This window comes from Gopherus flavomarginatus, chromosome 5 (assembly GCF_025201925.1).
Source record: "Gopherus flavomarginatus isolate rGopFla2 chromosome 5, rGopFla2.mat.asm, whole genome shotgun sequence".
NCBI lineage: Eukaryota > Metazoa > Chordata > Testudines > Testudinidae > Gopherus > Gopherus flavomarginatus.
In genome coordinates, this window is record NC_066621.1 from 928,495 (window position 1) to 948,297 (window position 19,803).

Here is a 19,803-nt window from a genome sequence, read left to right on the forward strand (position 1 = left end):
CCCCATGTCCTCCCAACCCCGCCGTGTCCTGACTCCCCCATATCCTGCCCCCCATTTCCCACCTCCATGTTCTCCCAACCCCCCCGTGTCCTTACTCCCCCATATCCTGCCCCCATGTCCCACCCCCATGTCCTCCCAGCCCCCCATGTCCTGACTCCCCCATATCCTGCCCCGTGTCCTCCCAACCCCCCCGTCCTGCCTCCCTCATCTTCCCTGCCCCTCATGTCCTCCTAACCCCCCCATGTCCTGCCTCCCCCATATCCTGCCCCGTCTTCCCTGCCCCGTGTCCCACCCAACCCCCCGTGTCCTAACTCCCCTCATGTCCTCCCAGCTCCCCGTATCCTGCCTCCCCCGTGTCCTGCCTCCCCAGTGTCCTCCCAACTGCCTGTGTCCTGCCCCCCGTGTCCTCCCCGCCATGTCCTCCCAATGCGCCCCCCGTGCAAGGCCAGCCTCCCTGTGTCCTCCCAACCCACAGCCCGCAGGGCAGGGCCCGCCCCCCTCATGCGGGGCCTGTCCCCCGGGCCCTCCAAGCCCCACCCCCACAGACCCCAGCACACACAGGCACAGCGTAACCCATTTATTGGTCCCAGACAGGCCCCCCGCGCCTGGCACCCTGGGAATGCCCCGGGCAGGGTAGGTGGGTCCCAGCCGGCTCCCAGCCCCTAGAGCCTCCCCCTGGTGTTGTGGGGGGGCGGCAGGCAGAGGCTGGCCATGCACAGCAGCAAGGCGCAGAGGCACAGCACGGTCAGGCCGGCCAGCAGGAGGCGCTGGCTGCACAGGTGGCGATCCTCCTGTGGGGGACAACAGACGCAGTGAGTGGGGCTGCCCCTTCCTCCATGGCACCCCTGCCCCAGCCCTGGCTGCTGCCCTCAGTAAGCACACCCCTGCACTGGCAACGCGCCCCCTGGGGGTAAACCCTGCGTCACCCTGCCCCACGAGACGGCTCCGCTCCCTGAGGCTGACCCCTCCATTGCCCTGCCCCATGAGATGGCTCTGCCTCCTGAGACTGACCCCCTCCATTGCCCCGCCCCATGAGATGGCTCCGCCTCCTGCAGGGTAGCCCCTCTGTTGCCTTGCCCCATGAGATGGCTCTGCCCCCTGCGGGGTAACCCCTCCGTCGCCCTGCCCCATGGGATGGCTCCGCCTCCTACGGGGTAACCCCTCCATTGCCTGGCCCCCTGAGACAGCTCTGCTCCCTGTGGCGTAACCCCTGTATCGCCCCGCCCCACCCCCTGGGACAGCTCCACCGCCTGTGAGGTAACTCCTGTGTCGCCCCACCCCATGGAACGGCTCCGCCCCCTGTGGTGTAACCCCTCCGTTGCCCTGCCCCCTGGAACGGCTCCACCCCCTGCAGAGTAACCCCTCTGTTACCCCGCCCCCTAGGACGGCTCCACCCCCTGCGGGGTAACCCCTCCGTCGGCCCGCCCCCTGGGACGGCTCCGCCTCCTGCAGGGTAACCCCTCCGTCGGCCCGCCCCCTGGAACGGCTCCGCCCCTGCAGGGTAACCCCTCCGTTGCCCCGCCCCCTGTAATGGCTCCGCCCCTGCAGGGTAACCCCTCTGTCGCCCCGCCCCCTGGAACGGCTCCGCCCCCTGCTAGGTAACCTCTCTGTTGCCCCGCCCCCTGGAACGGCTCCGCCCGCTGCAGGGTAACCCTGTCATTCTGCCCGTGGGGGAAGCCCTGCCCCTTACTAGACTCAGCATGGTGGCCAGAGTGGGGTCGGGCTGGTAGCGAGGTTGGTAGCAGGACCTCGGCTCCTCCTGGGGCTGGGCATCCAGATCCCCCATAATGCAGCGGGGCGGCGCCCTACAACCAGACCACATGGGGGGTGAGGGGTTCCTGCAGCAGGCTCCTCTCCCCCACCCTGCCCTGCCCAACCCAGCTCACCTGGTCTGCGGCAGCAGGGATGGGGAGCCTGCCAGGCTCAGGCAGCTGCCCTGAGGGCTGTGGCCGGGGGGCCACGGGGTGACGACCACCACGCGGATCGGCTGCTGGGGCACCGGACCTGTTGGGGGGAGTCAGTGGGGCAGGTAAACATCTCTCGGGGGCATGGCGGGGAGAGGGGAATGGCCGCAGGGTGCAGGGAGAAGGGAACGGCCCCGGGGTGCAGGGCGGGGGGAGGGGAACAGCCCCCAGGGGGCACAGTGGGGGGAGGGGAACAGCCCTGGGGGGGAAGAGTGGGGGGAGGGGAGCGACTCCAGGGGGCATGGCGGGGGGGAGGGGATGGCCCACCGGGGGGACACCAGCCCCACTCACCCCCAAGTCCCAGCTGGTGGCCGGTGACCGTCACAGCCAGGCGGGAGGTGTTGGGTTGCCCCCCCCCGCGGAGGTTGAAGGTTAGACCCACCAAAACTGAGAGGGCTGGGGGGGCCCCGGGTGTAGGGGGGGCAGCCCTGGGGGTGGGGGCCGGAGTTGTTGGCCCCCCCCACATCCCGTTGTCAGTGCAGAAGCTCAGGTGGCTCAGGGACTCCAGGAGCGAGTTCCAGTCCTGGGGGGAGAATCAGAGTGTGACCCCCCCATCCCCCACGTCCTCCGCCCCACTCTTTCACCCCCCTTTGCGCTCCCACCCCCATCCTGCCCCTCACTCCTCCCCGCCCCTCCCTTGTCCCCCTCCAGCACTGCCCCACCCCCTCCATCGTCCCCCTCCATCTTCCCGGCCCCTCCTTCATCCCCCTTTGCGCTCCCCCCGTCCTGTCCCCCACTCCTCCTCGCCCCTCCCTCATCTCCCTCCAGCACTGCCCCACCCCCTCCTTCGCCCCCTCCACCTCCCCCACCCCACCCCGCCCCTTCCATCTCCCCCGCCCCTCCCTCATCCCCCCTTTGCCCTCATCCCCGCCCCCTCCATCTCCCCTGCCCCTCCTTCACCCTCCTTTGCCCTCTCACCCCGTGCCCCCTCCCTTGTCCCCGCTCGTCCATCTCCCCTGCCCCTCCTTCACCCCCCCTTTGCCGTCTCACCCCGTGCCCCCTCCTTGGTCCCCGCCCCCTCCATCTCCCCCCCTTTGATCTCCTGCCCCATCCTGTCCCTCACTCCTCTGCCCCCTCCTTCGCCCCCCTTTGCCCTCCCGCCCCTCAGTCCCATTCCACCCCCTCCATCCGTTTTGCCCCCACCCCTCTCTCCCCCTCCCCCTCCCCCTTATGTCTCCTCCCCCAGTGCTGACCTGTGTGATGTCAGCGTCCCTGACCTCGTGCGATTGGATGTAGGCGGCAAAGGCGGCAAAGGTGACAGCCAATGAGAAGAGGCAGAGGCAGAAACAGACGAGGGGCGGTCGACGCTCCAGGCAGAGGCACAGGGAGCCCAGCAGGGGGCAGCTCTGCATGGCGAGGCCTGGGGGGCACATGGGGCTCAGTAGAGGGACCCCGCCCCCGCCTCCCAGCGCTGAGGGGGGCACAGCCAGGGGGGGCAGTGACTGTGGGAAGAGCTGGTGTGGGCAGGGGAGGAGGGGAACCCAGGGCGACCCGCGCGGGGGGCAGGGTGTGGGGCAGACAGGTGGATAGAGGAGAGGGATAGATATAGATAGAGGGGTGGATGGGGATGGACAAATAAATGGGGGGGCCAGTCGGCGGGCTGTGGGGCAGATGGATGCCTGGAGGGGGTGTATAGGACCAGGGTGCGGGACAGACGGGTGCGTGGGGGTGGGTGTACAGAGCCGGTAAGCATGGTGTGGGGCAGACGGATGCGTGGGGGGGGGTGCGTGGAGCCCGCTGGGGGGCGCGGGACAGACGGATGCGTAGGGGGGGTGCGTGGGGCCGGCGGGGGGTGCGGGGGGGGTGCGTGGGGCCGGCCGGGGGGTGCGGGGCAGACGGGTGCGTGTGGGGTGCGCGTGGCCGGCCGGGGGGTGCGGGGCAGACGGGTGCGGGGGGGGGGGGTGCGGGGGGCCGGCCGGGGGGTGCGGGGCAGACGGGTGCGGGGGGCCCGCGTATCAGGCCTGTGCCTAGAAAATCATCTCAGGGAGAGCGCTCAGCGGGGGGCACAGCCGGGCCGGGGGGGGGGGGCGCTCAGCGGGGGGCACAGCCGGGCCGGGGGGGGGGCGCTCAGCGGGGGGCACAGCCGGGCCCGGGAGGGAGGGGGCACAGCCGGGCCGGGGGGGCGTTCAGCGGGGGGGCACAGCCGGGCGCGGGGAGGGGGGGCACATCCGGGCCGGGGGAGCGTTCAGCGGGGGGGCACAGCCGGGCGCGGGGAGGGGGGGGCACAGCCGGGCCGGGGGGGCCGCTCAGCGGGGGGGCACAGCCGGGCGCGGGGAGGGGGGGGGCACAGCCGGCCCGGGGGGGCGCTCAGCGGCCGATCATCCGGGAAGGGAGGGGTGAGAGGCGCGATACCTCCTCCCCCCAGGGGCTCCGCGGTCGCTTTAAGAAGCCGGAGGATCCATTTCCTCTTCTGCAGCTGTGACCCTTTACGACAGCACCAGTCTCCGCTACGTCACCACAACGCGGAGGCGCATGCGTTTTTCCTGCCCGTGACGTACCCCTAGCGGACCCGCACTCAGCGCAGTAAAGTTGGGTCCTCCACATCCGCACAGAGCGGCGGCGCGGTGACGCCATGGCGACCATTTTCGAACTGGGCAAAAACTGCCGTTAAAGGTGGAAGCGGCTCGAGGCCCGGGCCGGCGGCATTAACCAGGGACTGTTTGAAGAGGTGCTGGCCCCACCCCCAGTGATCACCCCCCCCTCCGTTGCACCCCCACACCTGCCCCCGTGATTACAGTGTCCCAAACCCAAACCACCCCCCAGCAGTGCACCTCCCACACCCACCCGGGTGCCTGTAATCACCCACCAGTGCACCCCTGTAACTGCCCCGGTGATCACCCCATTCCAAAACCACCTCCGGCCAGTGCACCCCCCCACACCCGCGCCAGTGATCACTGCGCCCCCAGCCAGTGCACCCCCCTCCACATGCCCCAGTGATCACAGCACCCACCAGTGCCTATAACTGCTCCAGTGATTACCTTGCCCCAAACCCACACCCCGCTCGTGCACCCCCATATCCACCCCTGTGATCACCCCACCTCCCTGCCCCATCTCCTGGCTCCCCTCTGAGCAATGCATCCCCCCAAGGGCTGCTGCCTTCTCCTTCTCATCCCTCTGCCTGGAACTGGGCCCTTGCCTCAGGCCTGCCCTAGAACCATGGGAAGAGACCCAGTGCCCCATAGGACATGGGGTTTCAGGGACCCCATTGCCTTGCGGGTCATGCTACATCTCCCATGATACACCACAGAGAGGCAAGCCCTGTGCAGAATGGGCTATGTAGTACAACCAACAAACCAGGCCCTAGACAATTCCCATCAGGCCCCAGGGCCTCCCAGGATGCACTACCTCCTCGATCCACATGCATCATGGGAGATGAAGTCCTGCCAGGGAGCCTGAGCTAGGCCCACAGGCAGGGGGCTCTGACAGGTGGAGACGGGGATGTAGTTCCACCCTCCAGCTCCCATGGCACCTGACCCACCATGGGAGATAGAGTCTGGCCTGGGAACCCAGGCTAGGACACGCCATGGTGCATGATGGGATACGCAGTCCTGACCACCGGCAACAGCTCCCACAATGCATTGTGGCAGTCTCCAGATGTGCCCCAGGGATCCAGCAGCCGCAGAGGGGCAAGAACCAGACAAATGAGGTGAATTTTGCCTTTAATCTGCAGGCCGAGCCGCAGCTGGCTGGGGACGGAACAATAAACCAGGACGAAGAGGGGAGACTAAAACCGTCGTCAAACCAGAAGGGGGGGCTGGGAACGGGGGGGCCAGGTCTCCCCATAGATCCCACCGGCTCCACGCCGAGCCCCGCTGGGGTGAGTCTGAGGCCAAGTCTCCGTGGGGGGTCCTGGCCCGCCCCCGCCTGGCTCACAGTGACAGCCCCAGCGGCGGGAGGCCCCCGTTTAACCCTTGCCGTCCAGGGGGTCAGCATAGACCGTGACTCTGCTGGGAGCTGCAGGAGAGGGAGGACGGAAAATGGGGTTAGGGAGCCCCCGAGACTGGGGGAGGGACCCAGGAGTCCGGGCTGGTTCCCCATGGTGCCCCCCCGCCACACCCCGGTGCAGGGGAGGGGACCTATGAAGGGGCTGAGGTGGAAGAGCGGCTCCAAGGGAAGAAGGCCTTGTGCGTGCAGCGGCGGGGGGGCCTGTGGCACTGCCGGCCACTGGGTGTTCTGCACATAGCAGGGCCTGGCTCCACCCCACCCAGCCCTGCAGCCGGGGGGTCTTGGGACCCCTGCAGAACCGTGGGGCACCAGGGACACCCTCACCTTGTCTGTGCAGCTTCCATATATGATCCCATGCTGGGGAGACAAGAGGCGGGAGGTTAGACCAGGAGTCAAACCCAGGCACCTCCCCCCCGACACTAAGGCAGCACCCCCCAAGTCTGATCAGCCCCCCGCCTTGCCCTCAAACACACACTGAGACCACAGAGTGACACTCCTCAGCCCTCCCCTCCCAGCCAGGGGTCGCTCTGTCACCACGCTGCCCCCAACTCAGTGCTAAAGGTCGATTGCTCCCCCCAGCCCCACGGTGCCCCTCACTCCCGACCCGCAGCCCCTGCTAGCCCAGCCCAGCCCCCCCAGCTCTGCCGGTGCCCCTCACTCCCGACCCGCAGCCCCTGCTAGCCCAGCCCTGCCCCCCCCAGCTCTGCTGGTGCCCCTCACTCCCGACCCGCAGCCCCTGCCAGCCCAGCCCCGCGGTGCCCCTCACTCCCGACCCACAGCCCCTGCTAGCCCAGCCCAGCCCCCCCAGCTCTGCCGGTGCCCCTCACTCCCGACCCGCAGCCCCTGCTAGCCCAGCCCAGCCCCCCCAGCTCTGCTGGTGCCCCTCACTCCCGACCCGCAGCCCCTGCCAGCCCAGCCCCGCGGTGCCCCTCACTCCCGACCCACAGCCCCTGCCAGCCCAGCCCAGCCCCCCTAGATCTGCCGGTGCCCCTCACTCCCGACCCGCAGCCCCTGGCAGCCCGGCCCAGCCCCTCCAGCTCTGCCGGTGCCCCTCACTCCCGACCCGCAGCCCCTGCTAGCCCAGCCCAGCCCCCCCAGCTCTGCCGGTGCCCCTCACTCCTGACCCGCAGCCCCTGCCAGCCCAGCCCCGCGGTGCCCCTCACTCCCGACCCGCAGCCCCTGCCAGCCCAGCCCCACAGTGCCCCTCACTCCCGACCCGCAGCCCCTGCCAGCCCAGCCCAGCCCCCCAAGCTCTGCCGGTGCCCCTCACTCCCGACCCGCAGCCCCTGCCAGCCCAGCCCCGCGGTGCCCCTCACTCCCGACCCGCAGCCCCTGCCAGCCCAGCCCTCACCTTCCGTGTGATAGTCCCGCGCCTCCTCCCAGTCCTTGTGGCTCATGTGCTGCCAGCAGTCCCGGCTGTGCCCTGCGGCGGGCTCCGTTTGCTCCCGGCCGGGGGGCTGCCCGGCGCCCGGCTCGTTGATGAAGGACAGCCCCCACTGGTTCTGGAAGATGGCCCCCAGCTGCGGCTCGGCCGGCAGCGCCGGGGAGCCGTTGGGCAGCGGGCCGGCGGTGCGCAGGGCGGAGGCTGGCACCTGGGCTGGCGGGCGCTCCAGGTTCTCCTTCAGCTTGCTGGCGTAGCTGATCCTGGGGAGGGTGCGGGCGCGGCTGCTGTCCACGGGGAACGCCGGCGGCGGGCGGAACAGGGCCCATGGCTCCGGCGCCTTCTCGGCGTCCTGCGGGACGTGGCTGGCGCGCTCCGGGCTGCGGGGGGTCTCAGGGAAGGGGCGCCGGCGGGCAGCCCAGCCCCCCCGCCCCTCCCCAGGGCCGTGCCCATTGGCGCTGGGCCCCCACTCCTTGGCCCCGGGGCGGTAGCTCCGGCGGTGGGCGGCAGGGAAGGGCCGGGGGTGGGGGTGGTAGCGGTGGGGGAAGCGGTGGGGGGCAGGCGGCCCTGCCTCGCGCTCCGACAGCTGCAGGTTGCGGATGTTCAGGGTGTTGGAGGGGCTCAGGGGGGCACCTCCCTCCGCAGCCTCCGGGCCGTGGCCGTTGGCCTCCCAGGTGCCTGGGGGAGCAGACGGGGGTGAGCAGCACGCCTGGGTGTGGGATGGGGCGAGCCTGGAACCAAGGCAGGACTCCTGGGTTCCCCCCGCTTGAGAGAACCAGCCCCGGCCCTCCGGCCCCTCTTCCACCAGAAGCCGGCACACCCCGCGGCACTGCCCGGCCCTGTGATGCGCCCACTGCTGGGGGGCTGGACAGTGCTCGGCGCTTTGCCTCTGGCACCGGCAGGAGAGGGGAGCAGGGTGTGGGGGAGCCCTCCCTCCGCCCGTCCCGCCTCTTCCCCCCAGGCTCCCCCTGCCCATCCCCCCCGCCCCCAGGCTCCCCGTGCCCGTCTCCCCATCCCTCCCCCTCCAGCCCCCCTGCCTGTCCCCCTTGGGCTCCCCGTCTGTCCCAACCCCCTCTCCCCGGCTCCCCCTGCCCATTCCTACCCCCTCTCCCCCTGCCCGCCTCATCCTCCAGGGCTTCCTGTCCATCCCTCCCCCCCTTCGCCCCCAGGCTCCCCCTGCCTGTCTCCTCGTCCCTCCCCCACCAGGTTCTCCCTGCCCGTCCCGGCCCCCCTCCCTGTCCCCGCTGGGCTCCCCCTGCCCATCCCAACTCCTCCCCCCCGCCCATCCCTGCCTTCCCCCAGGCTCCCCCTGCTTCCCCCGTCCTCTGAGGCTTCCTGTCCATCTCCCCCCCAGCCCCCCCCTTTCCATCCTCTCCTGGCTCCCTCCCACACCTCCTGCCCATCCCCCATCCCTTGGGTCCCACTGCCCATCCCTGCGCCCCTGCGCTCACCACGGCGCCCTCTGCCTGTCCCTGACCTGCGGCCCCCCCAGCCCATCCTCCCCTCCCTCCCAGCTCCCACTAACCATCCCTCGCCCCCCAGCTCCCTGCAGTGCCCCCTGCCTGGCCCTCCCCTCCCCCTCCCGGCTCCCACTGCCTATCCCTCGCCCCCCAGCTCCCTGCAGTGCCCCCTGCCTGTCCCTCCCCTCCCTCCCCGGCTCCCACTGCCTATCCCTCGCCCCCCAGCTCCCTGCAGTGCCCCCTGCCTGTCCCTCCCCTCCCCCCAGCTCCCACTGCCTATCCCTCGGCCCCAGCTCCCTGCATCGCCCCCTGCCTATCCCTCCCCTCCCCCCAGCTCCCACTGCCTACCCCTCGCCCCCCAGCTCCCTGCATCGCCCCCTGCCTGTCCCTCCCCTCCCCCTCCCGGCTCCCACTGCCTACCCCTCGCCCCCCAGCTCCCTGCACTGCCCCCTGCCTGTCCCTCCCCTCCCTCCACCCCTGGCTCCCACTGCCTATCCCTCGCCCCCCAGCTCCCTGCATCGCCCCCTGCCTGTCCCTCCCCACCCCCCGGCTCCCACTGCCTATCCCTCGCCCCCCAGCTCCCTGCAGTGCCCCCTGCCTATCCCTCGCCCCCCAGCTCCCTGCATCGCCCCCTGCCTGCCCATCCCTCCCACCAGCTACGCACAGTGCCACCTGCCCAGCGCTCCCCTCCGCCACACCCTCTGCCCTGCCCTCACTGCGGCACTGCGCCCCCTGGCTCTGTGCTTGGTGCCTGGTCAGCCTGCTGGCAGGGGGAGGGTTACACCACCCAAGGGGGCAGCTTGACCCCACCCAGGCAGGGACAGGCAGGAAATCTGGGCACCGCCCCCTCCCCCCCCAGCTAGTTGCCAGCCCCTAAATCTCTGTAACCACCATGCCCACTTTAACAGCTTGGGCTCACCTCTCTGTACCCCCCGATATCCTGGATACCCCCACCTGCTGTACCCCCTCCTCCAGGGAGCACCCCATTACTCCTGCTGAGATGGGCAAGGCCAGGGCATATGGGCACCCTATGGGGGGGCCCTTTTCTTCCCTAAGTACAGGGGAAACAGGTGGGGGGAACACAGGGGGCTCAGCGGGGAGAACGAGAGTGGATACAGGGAGAGGGAATGAGGGGCCTTGGTGGAGGATACAGGGAGGGGGCAGACGGGGTCCTCGGTGGTGGGGATATGGGCAGGAGCTCACGGGGGCTCAGCAGAGAATTATGGGGGCCTCGGCGGGGGATACTGGCATGGGGATTATGGGGGCTCGGTGGTGGGAATGTGGGCAGGGGGCACACACGGGAATATGGGGGGCTCGGCAGGGGATACAGGAGGACAATGGGGGGTTCAGGGGGACTTGCCGAAGTTACCTGCTGGGATGTGGTTGGTGAGGTTGTGCAGCTGCCCCTCCAGCCCCTCAGGTCGGCACTTCTCCTTCTTCAACCCCAGCAGCCGCGGCTCTGGCTCGGGGTTGCGGTTCTCATCTATACCCAGCTCCTCCTTCTGCATGGCCCTTGCCCCACGCACCTGCCCTAGACCTGCCCCACGGAGCCTGGGTGACCCCGGACAACCCCTGGCGCCGCAGACACCCACAACACCGCCCCCACCCTACTACCTCTCCTGGGGAATCTAATACAACCCTGCTGCCCCGTGCACCCCAGACAGCTCCCAGCACTGCCCCCGCCCCTAGACCCCCCAGCACAGCCCCCTACTCCCCAGACCCCCCCGCCCCTAGACCCCCCAGCACAGCCCCCTACTCCCCAGACCCCCCCGCCCCTAGACCCCCCAGCACAGCCCCCTACTCCCCAGACCCCCCCGCCCCTAGACCCCCCCAGCACAGCCCCCCTACTCCCCAGACCCCCCCGCCCCTAGACCCCCCAGCACAGCCCCCTACTCCCCAGACCCCCCCGCCCTTAGACCCCTCAGCACAGCCCCCTGCTCCCCAGACCCCCACGCCCCTAGACCCCTCAGCACAGCCCCCTACTCCCCAGACCCCCCCCGCCCCTGGACCCCTCAGCACAGCACCCTGCTCCCAAGACCCCTCCGCCCCTAGATCCCTCAGCACAGCCCCCTGCTCCCAAGACCCCTCCGCCCCTAGATCCCTCAGCACAGCCCCCTACTCCCCAGACCCCCCCGCCCCTGGACCCCTCAGCACAGCCCCCTACTCCCCAGACCCCCCTAGAGCCCCCAACACAGCCCCCTACTCCCCAGAACCCCCCGCCCCTGGACCCCTCAGCACAGCCCCCTACTCCTCAGACCCCCCCGCCCCTAGACCCCCCAGCACAGCCCCCTCCTCGTCAGACCCCCCCGCCCCTAGACCCCCCAGCACAGCCCCCTCCTCGTCAGACCCCCCCGCCCCTAGACCCCTCAGCACAGCCTCCTACTCCTCAGACCCCCCCGCCCCTAGACCCCCCAGCACAGCCCCCTCCTCGTCAGACCCCCCCGCCCCTAGACCCCCCAGCACAGTTCCCTGCCCCCCAGACCCCCCCCGCCCCTAGACCCCCCAGCACAGTTCCCTGCCCCCCAGACAGCCCGTGCCACAGGCCGCCCCGGCACAGCCCCACCGACACCCCTCAGCTCCGCCCCTCCACCTGCCCTGGCCCCCGCCCCGCGCCGCTCGCTCCAGGCCCCGCGCGCTCCCGGCCGCCCGGCACATTCACCCCGGCCCCGCCACGTGATCCTCCCCCGACCCGGAACCCCCGCTCCCTGCGTCACATGAGCGCCCGGCGCCGAGCCAGGCCCCAGCCACGTGACACGGCCGCCCTCCCCCCCTGCCCGAAGTCATGTGATCCGTACTGTCCACGCCCACCCCAAGGTGGTCACGTGACTCACTACTTTCCCCGGCCTCAGGCACTGGATTTGCAGACAGCGACAGAGCCCGAAGGCCGATACCGCCGGCGGGGCCCCGCCCCCTCCCGCCTCGGGCCCCGCCCACCTCCTCGGGCCCCCGCCCGCCCCCGGTCACCGCCCACCTCCTCGGGCCCCCGCCCCACCACCCGCCTCCTCCTCGGGTCACCGCCCACCTCCTCGGGCCCCTGCCCACCCCCAGTCACCGCCCACCTCCTCGGGCCCCCGCCCACCCCGGGTCACCGCCCACCTCCTCGGGCCCCCGCCCACCCCGGGTCACCGCCCACCACCTCGGGCCACCGCCCGCCCCGGGTCACCGCCCACCTCCTCGGGCCCCCGCCCCACCACCCGCCTCCTCCTCGGGCCACCACCCGCCCCGGGTCACCACCCACCTCCTCGGGCCACCGCCCGCCCCGGGTCACCGCCCACCTCCTCGGGCCCCCGCCCCACCACCCGCCTCCTCCTCGGGTCACCGCCCACCTCCTCGGGCCCCTGCCCACCCCCAGTCACCGCCCACCTCCTCGGGCCCCCGCCCACCCCGGGTCACCGCCCACCTCCTCGGGCCCCCGCCCCACCACCCGCCTCCTCCTCGGGTCACCGCCCACCTCCTCGGGCCCCCGCCCACCCCCAGTCACCGCCCACCTCCTCGGGCCCCCGCCCACCCCGGGTCACCGCCCACCTCCTCGGGCCCCCGCCCCACCACCCGCCTCCTCCTCGGGCCACCGCCCACCCCGGGTCACCGCCCACCACCTCGGGCCACCGCCCGCCCCGGGTCACCGCCCACCTCCTCGGGCCCCCGCCCCACCACCCGCCTCCTCCTCGGGCCCCCACTCGCCCCCAGTCACCGCCCACCTCCTCGGGCCCCCACCCCACCACCCGACTCCTCCTCGGGCCCCCGCCCCACCACCCGCCTCCTCCTCGGGCCACCGCCCACCCCGGGTCACCGCCCACCTCCTCGGGCCCCCACCCCACCACCTGACTCCTCCTCGGGCCACCACCCACCCCGGGTCACCGCCCACCTCCTCGGGCCCCCGCCCCACCACCCGCCTCCTCCTCGGGCCACCGCCCACCTCCTCGGGCCACCGCCCACCCCGGGTCACCGCCCACCTCCTCGGGCCACCGTCCGCCCCGGGTCACCGCCCACCTCCTCGGGCCCCCGCCCCACCACCCGCCTCCTCGGGCCACCACCCGCCCCGGGTCACCACCCACCTCCTTGGGCCACCGCCCGCCCCGGGTCACCGCCCACCTCCTCGGGCCCCGCCCACCCCCAGTCACCACCCGACTCCTCGGGCCCCCGCCCCACCACCCGCCTCCTCCTCGGGCCCCCACTCGCCCCCAGTCACCGCCCACCTCCTCGGGCCCCCACCCCACCACCCGACTCCTCCTCGGGCCCCCGCCCCACCACCCGCCTCCTCCTCGGGCCACCGCCCACCCCGGGTCACCGCCCACCTCCTCGGGCCCCCACCCCACCACCTGACTCCTCCTCGGGCCACCACCCACCCCGGGTCACCGCCCACCTCCTCGGGCCCCCGCCCCACCACCCGCCTCCTCCTCGGGCCACCGCCCACCTCCTCGGGCCACCGCCCACCCCGGGTCACCGCCCACCTCCTCGGGCCACCGCCCGCCCCGGGTCACCGCCCACCTCCTCGGGCCCCCGCCCCACCACCCGCCTCCTCCTCGGGCCACCACCCGCCCCGGGTCACCACCCACCTCCTCGGGCCACCGCCCGCCCCGGGTCACCGCCCACCTCCTCGGGCCCCGCCCACCCCCAGTCACCACCCGACTCCTCGGGCCCCCGCCCCACCACCCGCCTCCTCCTCGGGCCCCCACTCGCCCCCAGTCACCGCCCACCTCCTCGGGCCCCCACCCCACCACCCGACTCCTCCTCGGGCCCCCGCCCCACCACCCGCCTCCTCCTCGGGCCACCGCCCACCCCGGGTCACCGCCCACCTCCTCGGGCCCCCACCCCACCACCTGACTCCTCCTCGGGCCACCACCCACCCCGGGTCACCGCCCACCTCCTCGGGTCCCCACCCCACCACCCGACTCCTCCTCGGGCCACCGCCCGCCCCCAGTCACCGCCCGCCTCCTCGGGCCACCGCCCCACCACCCGACTCCTCCTCGGGCCACCACCCCACCACCCGCCTCCTCCTCGGGCCCCCACTCGCCCCCAGTCACCGCCCACCTCCTCGGGCCCCCACCCCACCACCCGACTCCTCCTCGGGCCCCCGCCCCACCACCCGCCTCCTCCTCGGGCCACCGCCCACCCCGGGTCACCGCCCACCTCCTCGGGCCCCCACCCCACCACCTGACTCCTCCTCGGGCCACCACCCACCCCGGGTCACCGCCCACCTCCTCGGGTCCCCACCCCACCACCCGACTCCTCCTCGGGCCACCGCCCGCCCCCAGTCACCGCCCACCTCCTCGGGCCACCGCCCCACCACCCGACTCCTCCTCGGGCCACCACCCCACCACCCAACTCCTCCTCGGGCCACCGCCCTCCCCCAGTCACCGCCCACCTCCTCGGGCTACCGCCCCACCACCCGCCTCCTCCTCAGGCCACCGCCCACCCCGAGCACTGCCCGCCTCCTCCTCAGCCCACCGCCCACCCCCAGTCACCACCCGCCTCCTCCTCGGGCCACCACCCACCCCGAGCACCGCCCATCTCCTCCTCGGGCCACCGCCCACCCCCAGTCACCGCCCGCCTCCTCCTTGGGCCACCACCCACCCCGGGTCACCGCCCACCTCCTTGGGCCACCGCCCACCCCGGGCACCGCCCGCCTTCTCTTCGGGCCACTGCCCACCCCGGGCACCGCCCGCCTTCTCTTCGGGCCACCGCCCACCCCGGGGCACCACCCGCCTCCTCCTCGGGCCACCGCCCCACCACCTGCCTCTTCCTCGGGCCCCCGCCCAACACCCAACTCTTCCTTGGGCCAGCGCCTGCCCCGGACACTGCCACACCATCTGTCTCCTCCTCGGGCCACCGCCCGCCCCAGGTCACTGCCCACCTCCTCCTCGGGCCACCGCCCCACTACCCGTCTCCTCCTCGGGCCACCGCCCGCCCCAGGAACCGCCCACCTCCTCAGGCCACCGCCCGTACCGGGCACCGCTCATCTCCTCGGGCCACCGCCCGCCCCAGGAACCGCCCACCTCCTCGGGCCACCGCCCGTACTGGGCACTGCTCATCTCCTCTTCGGGCCACCAGCCGCTCTGGGGCACTGCCGCACCGTCCGTTTCGTCCTCAGACCACCGCCTGCCCCGGGCACCGCCGCACCGTCCGCCTCCTCCTTGGGTGGCCGCTCTCCTGAGGCACCGCCGCATTGTCCGTCTCCTGCTCTGGCCACCACCCACCACGGGCACCGCCACGTTGTCCGCCTCTTCCTCAGGCACCCGCTCACCCCGGGGCACCGCCACAGTGTCCGCCTCTTCCTCGGGCACCCGCTCACCCCGGGGCATCGCCACAGTGTCCGCCTCCTCCTCGGGCACCCGCTCACCCCGGGGCACCGCCACAGTGTCCGCCTCCTCCTCGGGTGCTCGCTTGCCCCGGGGCATCGCCACACAGTCTGCCTCCTCAGGCAGCCGGGTGGTGCCCGCCGGCACCTACGCCTGACCACTCGCCCCGGGGCACTGCCACAGAGTCTGCCTCCACCTCGGGCGCCCGCTTGCCCCAGGGCGCCACCGCAGTGTCCACTGCCTCCTCCTTGGGCCACCTCTTGCCCCAGGGCACTGCCACAGTGTCTGCCGTCTTCTCGGGCGCCTGCTTGCCCGGGACAGCACCGCATTGTCTGTATCCTCCTCGGGCCACCGCCTGCCGCAGGCACCGCCGCGGCATCCACCTCCTCCTCGGGTGCCTGCTCACCCCGGGGCACCGCTGCGGCGTCCACCTCCTCCTCGGGCGCCCGCTCACCCCGGGGCACTGCCACTGTGTCTGCCATCTCCTCAGGCGCCTGCTTGCCCGGGCATTGTCTGTCTCCTCCTCGGGCCACCGCTCACCGCAGGCACTGCCGTGGCATCCACTTCTTCCTTGGGTGGCCGCTCACCCCGGGGCACCGCTGCAGTGTCCGCCTCCTCGGGCGCCCGCTCGCCCCGGGCACCGCCACGGTGTCCGCCTCCTCCTCGGGTGCCCGTTTGTCTCAGGGCACCACCGTGGAGTCCGCCTCCTCGTGCAACCGGGTGCTGCCCGCCGGCGCCTAGCCCTGACCGCTCACCCCGGGGCACTGCCACAGAGTCCGCATCCTCCTCGGGCGCCCGCTTGTCCCAGGGCACCACTGCACTGTCCGCCACCTCCTCCTCGGGCCACCGCTTGCCCCGGGGCACTGCTGCAGCGTCTGCCGTCTCCTCCTTGGGCGACTGCTCTCCCCTGGGCAGTGCCACAGTGTCCGTCGCCTCCTTGGGCGACCGGGCGGTGCCCGCCGGCGCCTGCCCCACCCGCTCGCTCCGGGGCACTGCCGTAGTGTCCACCTCCTTGAGCGACCAGACGGTGCCCTCTGGCACCTGCCCCCCTACCGCTCATTCCGGGGCACTCCTGCAGTGTCCGCCTCCTCCTCGGACGACCGGGCTGTGCCTTCCGGCGCCTGCCCCCGACTGCTCGCCCCGAGGCACTGCCGTATTTTCTGCCTCCTCGGGCGACCGGGTGGTGCCCGCTGGCGTCTGCCCCCAATTGGTCACCCAGGACAGCACTGTGTTGGCATCTGTCTTCTCCTTGGCTGACCGGGGTGGTATCACATTGGTACCTGTCCCTGATTGGTTGCCCCAAACAGTGCTGTTTTGCCGTCTCTTACCTCATTGGTCAATTGTGCAGTATTACATTGACATCTGGTCCCTGATTGATCGCCCAGGACTGCACTGTATTGGCATCTGTCCTCTCATTGGCTGACCAGGGCAGTACCATGTTGGTATCTGTCACGGATTGTTCTGTGTTAGCCTCTGCCCTCTAATTGGGTAACTGATTCGCTCCATATTATTGTCTGCCCCCTGACTGCTCACCCAGGATGACATTGGCTTGGTGTCACTCCTCCCACTGATCAACTGACGTCTCCCTTGACTGGTTGCTCAAGATGGTGGTGGTGGTACCATGATGGTGTCTGTCCCTTGACTGGCCCAGGATGCCACTGGGTTAGTATCTGTTACTTCAGTAACTAGGTAGGATTTCTTGGTGTTGTGGTCCATCTTCTCAATAGGTGCCTGGAGCAGTTCTGCACTGGTGTGTCTTCCCTAGGTCGGTGTTTCTTCCTGTCTTGAGCACTTGGAACAGCGTCCGACTGACAACGGCAACTCTACATTGGCGTCTGTCCTGATTGGTCACCCAGAATGGCAGTGTGTTAGCACCTGTCCTCTTATTGGGCCATCAGGGCAGAACCACATCTATTCCCTAGTTGGTCGCCCAGGATAGCGCTGTGTTTAGCCTCTGTCCTCTCACAGATGATACCACGTTGGCATCTGCCCCTGATTAGTCACTGATGATGGTGGTGGGTGGGCTGGCATCTCTCCCCTCGCTGGATGTGGGAGCTGCTGACAGCAGCTGGCTGGCATTTCTCTCCTTGCTGGGCAGAGCCATTGACACCCAGTTAGCATCTATTTCCTCAATGGGCAGGGAAGCTATTGGTAGTGCCGCCGGGCTGACATCTGTACCCTGACTGGGCAGGGCCATAATGCCCTGTTGGTGTCTCCCCCATGACTGGACACAGATGTTGGCGGTGCTGGGCAGTATCTCTCCCCTCAGCAGTGCTGGGCTTGGCACCATCTCTCCCTTCAGTGTCTGTCCTCTGGGTCTCTCTCCCTCAGGCCGACATCTCTCTGCCCCGGGCTGAGCCAGCATCTCTCTCTGTCCCGGGCCAGGCCCACATCTATCTCTGCCCTGGGCTGATGTCTCTCTCCCCTGGGCCAAGCCAGGCCAGCATCTCTCTCCCCCGGGCTGGGCCGGGCCAGCGTCTCTCTGTCCCAGAGGCTGGTGTCTGTCTCCCCCGGGCCGGGCCGGCGTCTCTCTCCCTGGGCCGGGCTGGCGTTTCTCTGTCCCAGCAGGCCGGCGTCTCTCTCCCCCGGGCCGGGCCGGGGTCTCTCTCCCCTTGACTGGGCCGGGGTATCTCTCCCCCGGGCCGGGCCGGGCCAGCATCTCTCTCCTCAGGGCCAGGCTGGTGTCTCTCTCCCCCGGGCTGGGCTGGGCCGGGCCGGCGTCTCTCTGTCCCCGAGGCTGGCGTCTCTCTCCCTGGGCCAGGCTGGTGTTTCTCTGTCCCCCAGGCCGGCGTCTCTCTCCCCCGGGCCGGGCCGGCGTCTCTTTCCCTGGGCCGGGCTGGCGTTTCTCTGTCCCCCAGGCCGGCATCTCCCTCCCCCGGGCTGGGCCGGGCCGGCGTCTCTCTGTCCCCGAGGTTGGCGTCTGTCTCCCCCGGGCTGGGCCGGTGTCTCTCTCCCTGGGCCGGGCTGGCGTTTCTCTGTCCCCCAGGCTGGCGTCTCTCTCCCCCGGGCCGGGCCGGGCCGGTGTCTCTCTCCCCCGGGCTGGACCAGACCGGCGTCTCTCTGTCCCCCAGGCCGGCGTCTCTCTCCCCCAGGCCGGCGTCTCTGTCCCCCAGGCCGGGCCAGGCCGGTGTCTCTGTCCCCCAGGCCGGTGTCTCTCTCCCCCAGGCCGGCGTCTCTCTCCCCCAGGCCGGGCCAGGCCGGTGTCTCTCTCCCCCAGGCCGGCGTCTCTCTCCCTGGGCCGGGCCGGGCCGGCGTCTCTCTCCCCCAGGCCGGGCCAGGCTGGTGTCTCTCTCCCCCAGGCCGGGCCAGGCCGGTGTCTCTCTCCCCCAGGCCGGCGTCTCTCTCCCTGGGCCGGCGTCTCTCTCCCTGGGCCGGGCCAGGCCGGCGTCTCTCTCCCCCAGGCCGGCGTCTCTCTCCCCCAGGCCGGGCCAGGCCGGCGTCTCTCTCTCCCAGGCCGGGCCAGGCCGGCGTCTCTCTCCCCCAGGCCGGGCCGGCGTCTCTCTCCCCCAGGCCGGTGTCTCTCTCCCCCAGGCCGGCGTCTCTCTCCCTGGGCCGGCGTCTCTCTCCCTGGGCTGGGCCAGGCCGGCGTCTCTCTCCCCCAGGCCGGCGTCTCTCTCCCCCAGGCCGGGCCGGCGTCTCTCTCCCCCAGGCCGGGCCAGGCCGGCGTCTCTCTCCCCCAGGCCGGCGTCTCTCTCCCCCAGGCCGGGCCAGGCCGGTGTCTCTCTCCCCCAGGCCGGCGTCTCTCTCCCTGGGCCGGCGTCTCTCTCCCTGGGCCGGGCCGGGCCGGCGTCTCTCTCCCCCAGGCCGGGCCGGGCCGGCGTTTCTCTCCCCCAGGCCGGGCCGGCGTCTCTCTCCCCCAGGCCGGGCCGGCGTCTCTCTCCCCCAGGCCGGCGTCTCTCTCCCCCAGGCCGGGCCAGGCCGGTGTCTCTCTCTCCCAGGCCGGCGTCTCTCTCCCTGGGCCGGCGTCTCTCTCCCTGGGCCGGGCCGGGCCGGCGTCTCTCTCCCCCAGGCCGGGCCGGCGTCTCTCTCCCCCAGGCCGGGCCAGGCCGGCGTCTCTCTCCCCCAGGCCGGCGTCTCTCTCCCCCAGGCCGGGCCGGGCCGGCGTCTCTCTCCCCCAGGCCGGGCCAGGCCGGCGTCTCTCTCCCTGGGCCGGCGTCTCTCTCCCTGGGCCGGGCCGGGCCGGCGTCTCTCTCCCCCAGGCCGGGCCAGGCCGGCGTCTCTCTCCCCCAGGCCGGCGTCTCTCTCCCCCAGGCCGGGCCGGGCCGGCGTCTCTCTCCCCCAGGCCGGCGTCTCTCTCCCCCAGGCCGGGCCGGGCCGGCGTCTCTCTCCCCCAGGCCGGCGTCTCTCTCCCCCAGGCCGGCGTCTCTCTCCCTGGGCCGGGCCAGGCCGGCGTCTCTCTCCCCCAGGCCGGGCCAGGCCGGCGTCTCTCTCCCTGGGCCGGGCCAGGCCGGTGTCTCTCTCCCCCAGGCCGGCGTCTCTCTCCCTGGGCCGGGCCAGGCCGGTGTGTGGCAACGTCCGGCAGTGGGAGACCAGCCGGGGGGGTCACCCTGACTGGGGACGTGGGGGCTGGGAGCTGTCTCCTTTCCCCTCAGCATGAGTGCGGGAAGGAACCAGACACAGACAGCTTGTTTGCTCAAGGAGGGCGCCCCGTCAGCCGGCGTGGCAGCCCTTTTATTCTTTCTAGTTACATTGTCAGCATGAATCAGCATAAATCACAGCCTTGTTTACTTGTTTCTTACTGGCGGAGGATCTTC

General features: G+C 71.7%; 2 protein-coding genes across 3 annotated transcripts in view; one reads left to right on the forward strand and one right to left on the reverse strand.

Moving 5' to 3' along the window:
* KCTD13 (potassium channel tetramerization domain containing 13) overlaps positions 1-19,803 on the forward strand; it is a 41,190-nt gene that overhangs the window by 9,985 nt on the left and 11,402 nt on the right. Inside the window, exon 1 of one of the 2 annotated variants that reach the window (XM_050952387.1) lies at positions 5,621-5,781. The exons of the other annotated variant lie outside the window; for it this stretch is intronic. The gene's annotated coding sequence lies outside the window, so the exon portion shown is untranslated. Of the gene's footprint in view, positions 1-5,620; positions 5,782-19,803 lie in introns of those variants that run through there. 2 annotated transcript variants of the gene reach the window in all.
* Positions 565-10,318, reverse strand: TMEM219 (transmembrane protein 219). Its single transcript, XM_050952358.1, has 8 exons — positions 10,120-10,318; positions 7,261-7,968; positions 6,234-6,266; positions 3,158-3,324; positions 2,256-2,487; positions 1,887-2,004; positions 1,691-1,805; positions 565-791 (listed from the first exon to the last, which is right to left on the reverse strand). The coding sequence occupies exons 1-8, from the start codon at positions 10,256-10,258 to the stop codon at positions 663-665; spliced, it is 1,641 nt and encodes a 546-aa protein (XP_050808315.1). The 5' UTR covers positions 10,259-10,318; the 3' UTR covers positions 565-662.

Excerpts from the sequence above, each read along its gene's own strand:
- TMEM219 (XM_050952358.1), bottom strand. The coding sequence starts at position 10,258 with ATGCAGAAGGAGGAGCTGGGTATAGATGAGAACCGCAACCCCGAGCCA. Across the intron at positions 6,267-7,260 it reads GCGGGACTATCACACGGAAG|CATGGGATCATATATGGAAG; the intron begins GTGAGGGCTGGG and ends TTGTCTCCCCAG. Across the intron at positions 792-1,690 it reads TGGCCACCATGCTGAGTCTA|GAGGATCGCCACCTGTGCAG; the intron begins GTAAGGGGCAGG and ends TGTCCCCCACAG.